At 43.8% G+C, this 6,916-nt stretch overlaps 1 protein-coding gene across 1 annotated transcript in view; it reads right to left on the bottom strand.

The window, feature by feature from the left end:
* The window catches only part of TSPAN2 (tetraspanin 2), a 76,533-nt gene that overhangs the window by 48,619 nt on the left and 20,998 nt on the right, over positions 1-6,916 (bottom strand). Inside the window, exon 2 of the mRNA XM_007948793.2 lies at positions 5,946-6,048. Within this exon, the coding sequence (XP_007946984.1) occupies positions 5,946-6,048 (103 nt within the window). The remainder of the gene's footprint in view (positions 1-5,945; positions 6,049-6,916) is intronic.

Genomic DNA, 6,916 nt, shown 5'->3' with positions numbered 1-6,916 from the left:
GTTTTGCAGATTCTACATTATTCTTTAGCGTTGCATAGTATTCCATTGTGTGAATGTACCAAAGTTTGGTTATCCATTCCTCAGTTGTTGGACATGTTATACTTTTTTGACTTATCAAATCATTAAAAAACATTTCTTATATTGAGCCCAAATCTATACCTGTGAAACTGCTATCAGCTAATGTCTTTTAGTTATCTAGTGCTGCCATAATGGAAGTACCACTAGAGGGTGGCTTTAATAAACAGAAATTTATTTTCTCACAGTTTAGGAGGCTAGAAGTCTGAATTCAGAGTGTCAGCTCTAGAGGAAGACTTTTTCTGTCAGCTCTGGGGGCGAGGGGGGAAATCCTTGTCTCTTTCAGTTTCTCTTCCTCAGTTTCCTGGTGATCTTCACATGGCATCCAACTTTCCATTTGTGTTTATGTGTCTCTGTGCCTAATCTGCTCTTTTCACATCTCAAAAGTGTTTGGCTTAAAACACATCCTGCATTGGCATGACCTCATTAACATAATAAAGAAAACCCTATTCTCAAATAGGATTATATTCACAAATACAAGGGTTATGATTTACAACACATATTTTTTGGGGGACACAATTCAATCCATAATAGCTAACATGGTGCCCTACTTTGTTTCTGGAGCAACACAGACAGAAGCCGTTCCCCAGACTGGCTTCCATCCTCATTTCCACATAACTGCTCCCTCCTGACTGTGTAGGAGTCACCTGACTTCTGTAACTCAGCTTTTCATCTCAAAATCAATTATTACTTCTTGGCTTGACTTGGTCTATCACTGATACCTTTTGTTGTTTTGATTTCTTCTGTCTTGTGATTTAATTAGCCAGACTTAATAATGTTTAATAATGTTTCTTTTCTGTCCCTCTCTTCACAATTCCTATTGCAATCACCCTGGGTTATGTCTTTATTTCTTCGGGCCTGACTATAAAAATAATCTAGCATGTTGGTTTTCTCTCCTGTGATTACCTCTCACTCCACTCTGCCAAAGTAATCTCTTTAATTACAGTACAGATCAACCTTTCCCTAAAATTCTAAATTATCCTTCTATTGCTTAAAAAGTCAGCAAATTAAACAAACAAGCAAATTCAAAGCTCTATACTTACCCTTCCTCACCTTCTCTCACTTGACCATCTCTGATCTTACCTTCCACCATCCTCAATCCTCTACACTACAGTAAGAATCCTCTGCTCAGCCTAGGAAAAGAACTCTGGTGGTACAGTGGTTAAGGCATTTGGCTGCTAACCAAAAAGTCAGTGATTCTAACCCACCAGCCACTCCATGGGAGAAATATGAAGCAATCCATTTCTGTAAAGATTTCCAAATCAAACCAAACTCACTGCTATCGAGTTGATTCCAACTCATAGTGACCCCCATTGGGTGGTAAATCCTTACCTAAGTAGATTGCCCCATCTTCCTTCTATGGAGTGGCTAATGGGTTTGAACTGCCAACCCTCTGTTTAATAGTCAAATATCTTAGACATTGTGCCACCAGAGCTCCTAAAGATTTTCAGCCTTGGAAACTCTATGGAGGCAGTTCTACTCTGTCCTATAGGGTTGGTATGAGTCAGAATTGACTTGATGGCAGTGGGCTTTGTGTTTTTGGTTTGTCTGGCCTGGGCTTGCTAATCAGTCCTGTAGACATACTTGGCATATTCTTGTCCCCAGAACCTTTTCTACTCTTCATCCTTCCTGCTCTCTATTGATTCTATTGAGTTAAAACCTAACTCAAATCCTTCTGCCTCACCAGTTTAGAATGACTCCTGAGACACCCACTGCCAATATCACTTTGTTGGTATTTAGTTACACACTAGTTTTATAGTAACTTTACCTGTCAAACCTGTGGGTCTTTTCAAACAGATTGCAAATGACTTGGGAGCAAGTACAGTGTTCTTTTACTTTTCTGTGTGATCCCAGAGCCCAGGACTATGTATACTGGCTGATGTATCCAAAAACCTAAAACCAAACCAAACTCACTGCCATCGAGCCAATTTTGACCCATAACAACCCCTTCTTAGGTTTCTGAGGCAGTATCTCTACAGAAGTAGACTGTCCAGTCTTCCTTCTGAGGAGTCGCTGGGTTTGAACCACCAGCCTTCTAGTTAGCAGTCAAATGCCTAAATTTAGCACTACGCCACCAGAGCTCCTGATGTATATCCATGGATAGGTTATATTTTTTGCCAAATGGAGTCGCCTACAAGGAATGGAAAAAATAGAGGCATTCTTGCTTGAATACCTAGACTGTAGCTGTATTTACATAAAACCAAATACTTGGTGAAATACAGAATATTGAAATAACATGGAGAACTTTTCAGATAGCCAAACGTTTATTACCTTTGAGATGGAAATGGCCCCTCTTACGTGTTTTTCACATGACTCAGAACATCATCCCTCAGACTTGGTGATAAGAGTAAGTAAATGACTGAGTTTTAGGCAGTTAATTTTGGCCAAATAACCTGAAAGAAATCTCTGAATGTAACTGAATTGGTTGGTGTTTCTCTGTGGTTTAGGCTGTAACGAAGCATGGACTCCTCCCCATCCACCTCAGGGCACAAATGTAGCTTTTTTTCCTGGAAAATCCTGATAGTCACACTTGAGGGACATGAGCTACACAGAGTTCTAGGGCAAACCTAATAGCACAGCCAGGAGCAGATAGACTGAACACTAACACCCAATATGCTGGAATTTCAGGAGCAAAAGACTTCCACTGCTGTACTAGAACTGACCTATGCTAGGACATCAAGTTATAGACCTCAGAACTAAAAGAGCCAATAGCGTTCATCCTGAGGATCATCTATAAATGACTGGAAGAGCTGGGTCAAGAAGACTCCCCTAAAAGTATCTTGTATAATTAGCCACATTTGCTATAAGCACAGGAAAAGATGGTATCTGCCTGACAGTCTTTCTAAATCTAGTTGTCCTTCAAGGCCCCTTTCAAGTACCCCTCCATCTTAAGGCTGGGGCTCCCTCTCACATCTTAATTCAGTGTTTATGTCAGTACCACATGCTTGTGTTGGCTGTTATTTATAATTGGACACTGTCTCTATCTATGTCTGGAGAGGCAAGAGTCCACCAAATTGGGAGGATTAAATCTTTGCTGTGGTTAATTCAGTGGGAACTGCGTTGTGACTATGCTAAAAGTGAATTAGAAATGAAGTAAGCGGCTACCGGAATGTCAGCAAAATGAAGCAAGAGGCAGAATCCTTCTCTCGCCCTCCCCTATGCCTGCTCCTGTGAGTTCATGGAGCAGGGGACATATAAGTGGCTCACTGGCTCCTGAAGGGGGTGCAAGACAAGGGCAGGGCTGAGCTTTGTCCTTGGAGCACTCAGGGCCTGTCCTGGGAGGTGAGAATTCTTCTGGGAAGCTTTCAGAGCCTGCCAGGCCAGGAATTTTTCAAGGAGGAATATGCTAAATGTGTGTGTTAGCTTTTGGATGAAAGGGTGTGTGACACCTGGAAAACATGTAGGTGGAAAAGAGCATTTCAGTGGTAAGTACTATGGCAGAGTCCTTTGCTTCTTCCTTTGAACAAAACTCCAATTTTGTTCAAGTGTTAAGAGAACCTCTGGGGAGCCTGGGCCCCTCTCCAGGCCTAAGAGTGACTCTCCATTTGTCAGAGCCAGACATAGTAATTCCCTTCTTGACCAGATTGGTTTAGGCGTGAACACACAATGGAATTCTGGCCAATAAGCTGCAAGGGGAAGTCTGTTGGGGGACTTGTGAGAAAGGTTTTATATTCCTAAAAATGGCCGTGTGAGGTGAAACTTCCTTTTTTCTCCTTTGGATGTAGCAGTATGAGGCTATGACACTTGGCGCTGTTGCAGATATTTTGTATTCATAAAGGGACAAGTCTGAAAATATACTGAGCATGGCAGAATAGGAAGAAGGAAAGAACTGGGGTTCTTCATGACTTTGTTGATCACTGAAGGAATTTTGGGAATTCAACAACTCCAGATATCTCTCTCTCTCTCTCTCTCTCTCTCTCTATATATATGTAAAATGGCACATTTCATCAATTTTGAGATGTACAGTATTTTACATTATAATATTTCCAAAATTAGGATGCATGTCATAGTTAAACTGGCAGCTTTTTTTTTTTTCTTTTCTTTTCTTAGTGGAACCTAATATAATTGGGGTAGCATAGTGGTTAAAGCACTTGGCTGCTAACCAGAAGGCTGGCGGTTCAAACCCACCAGCCACTCCTCGGAAGGAAGGTTGGGCAATCCTATTCTGTAGTGATATTGCCTCGGAAACCCAAGGAGTGGTCGCTATGAGTCGGGTTGAGGCACATAACAACAACAACAACAATATAATTGGGTGTTTTACAATGGGCTGAATCTAAGATTTGATGGAATGTGGAATGTCTCTATTGTTATGCATCTTTTAGTGGGTTTTCTACTACTTTCTTCTAAAAGTATCCTACCTGATAGGACTGTCCTCCTCACAGAAGAGAGCTCGGCAGGAAGAGCCCTGGAGCAGGAGGTCAGGAGCAGCCCTCCAGTGAGGATGGCTACATCTCTGAGTGGGGCTGGGCTCTGTGTCTCCTGAGAAGCAGACTCCACTATTCTTGGGGTTTGGAGGAAATCACCTGTGCAGGGCCCTCCTTCTCTCTAAGCAGAGGGACCATAAGCAACTAAAGGTCATGTCTGGCACTGATCTTAAAACAGCCAGTTAGATATGGGTATCATGTATAATGACAATGGTCTTGAGTTTTTTGAAATCTGGAGTCCAGGGCCGCTTAGCTGGAGAAGGAGAAAATGCTACAGGAGAGACCAGAAGTAGACAAAAACAAAACCAACTGCTGCCAAGCTGATTCTGACTCATGGCAACCCCATGTGTGTCAGAGTAGAACTGCACTCAATAAGGCCTTTAATAGCTGATTTTTCAGAAGGCAGGCCTTCCTTCTGAGGCAATTCTGGGTGGATTCAAAACACCAACCATTCAGTTAGTAGCTGCATACTTAACCATTTGTGCCAGCCGGGGACTCCAGGGTAGATGAGATAGAATTAAACATATGGATATAAACTTAGCTCCTACTCCCAATACCGTCTCAGTATTGGAGGCTACAATCTCACCCTGCACTCCTCACCCCATCCTGCTGCAGGCAGGAAGCAGAGCTACTGCCTGGCCACCCCATCCCCTAAAACTTCCTCCCATCCTCCCCAAGGGCAGCCTTCTCTTCCTCTCTTCTCTCCTCCTCTTTCTTCTCTCCTCCCATCTGCTCTGCTATCCCTAGTCATGGTTATATTTCTCTCCTACACAATTTGAAATACAAGATCATAAAATAAAATCCTGACTCAGCAGAGCCCTTGCCATCCCAGGCAGATGAGTGAGTGAATGACTGTGTGGTGTGCCCACTTCACTTAGGGGCAAAAGGGAGCTTTCTGATTCTTGGGAAATGAATTCTAGTTACATTTCCTTTGGACTTCTTTCCTTGAAGTCATTGAAAGACATATACAGGGTGTAATCTTACCCCAAGTGGCCTTCCTTGATGTTAAAGAGCAGAAGGGATGAGCCAGGTGAAGGGTGGGATCCTCTCTGTCCACATAACTCTGAGACCCAGATGGAGCATTCGGGGCTTTGGAGAAAATCACCCGTGCAGCACCCTCCTTCTCTCTAAGCAGAGGTCACCATAAGCAACTAAAGGTCATGTCTGGCACTGATCTTAAAACAGCCAGTCAGATAGGGGTGTCACGTATAATGACAATGCTCTTGAGTTTTTTTGAAATCTGGAGTCCAGGCCCACTTAGCTGGAGAAGGAGAAAATTCTACAGGAGAGACCAGGAGACCAGGAGACCAACTCGTTTCCACCTCTTTCCTGATCCTCTGCCCCTTCCCTCCACTGAAGTCAAAGGGCGGGTGATACTCTAAGCCTGATTTCTCTCAGACGCAGTCCCATCCTGAGCTAATGGTTAGGGAAAAGGACATCACTCACCCACATAGAAATACTCTGGGGACTTGTCCTCTGAAGATAAATCCTTCATGGTGCCTCCAAACCGAAACCACAGTCCAAAAGCAATGACTGCCGACCCTGCCAGCTGAAAAGTAAACAATACCACATTTAGGAGGGGAGAATGTACATGAACTCGAGAGCAGGCGGAGTCACAGAGTGTAGAGGGTCAACCCTCAGAGATCACCTAGCCCACCCTTCACATTTCACAGGAGAGGAAACTGAGGCTCAGATAATGATGTGCTTGAAGCCTCCCAGGTCCCCGGTATCACAATAGGATTGGGGTTTACTGACTCTAAGCCCAGATTTTTTTCCCATCCTGTCAGGCTGCTATGGTTATGGGGCATACACAGCACAGCCTGGAAGCCTTCTCACAAAGAATGGTCCAATAACATTCCCCTTGGAGGGCATCTTTCCCCTGCCTTATTGTCCCTTGTTGGGTAATTTGGACCTCTTTACCAACACCATCTGGAATCCCTGGGTGGTTAAGCTCAACTACTAGCCGAAGGGTTGGTGGTTTGAACAGAGGTATATCTAGGGTGTGGCAGGTATGGCACGTGCCCTGGGTACCGCTTGAGGGGGGCACCAATCAACAGTTTCTATTTGTCATTGCAGTTTTCACTGCCAGCTGTGTAAGATCATTCAGCAATTGAAAACTAATTGCCACAGACGTGATTTTCCATAGATATGCCTCTGGGTTCGAACCCATCCAGAGGCCACAGTTTTGAAAACCCTATGGAGCACAGTTCTGCTCTGCACACCTGATGAGGCTGCTATGGGTTGGAATCAACTAACACCACCACAGTGACAGGTGACTGTGCTTCAGTTGCTGGGTCACCAAGAGCAAGATGAACTCTGGGATCTGGGGGAAACCCTTTTTTCTAAATGGAAAGAAACACACCAACCTCAGACTCCGCCCACATCTCATGAGTGTGCAGTTCCCAGTTAGAAAGCTT

Source organism: Orycteropus afer, unplaced genomic scaffold, assembly GCF_000298275.1.
Source record: "Orycteropus afer afer isolate SDZICR_OR568_19922 unplaced genomic scaffold, OryAfe1.0 scaffold00010, whole genome shotgun sequence".
NCBI lineage: Eukaryota > Metazoa > Chordata > Mammalia > Tubulidentata > Orycteropodidae > Orycteropus > Orycteropus afer.
This window is presented reverse-complemented; position numbering and strand designations above follow the sequence as displayed.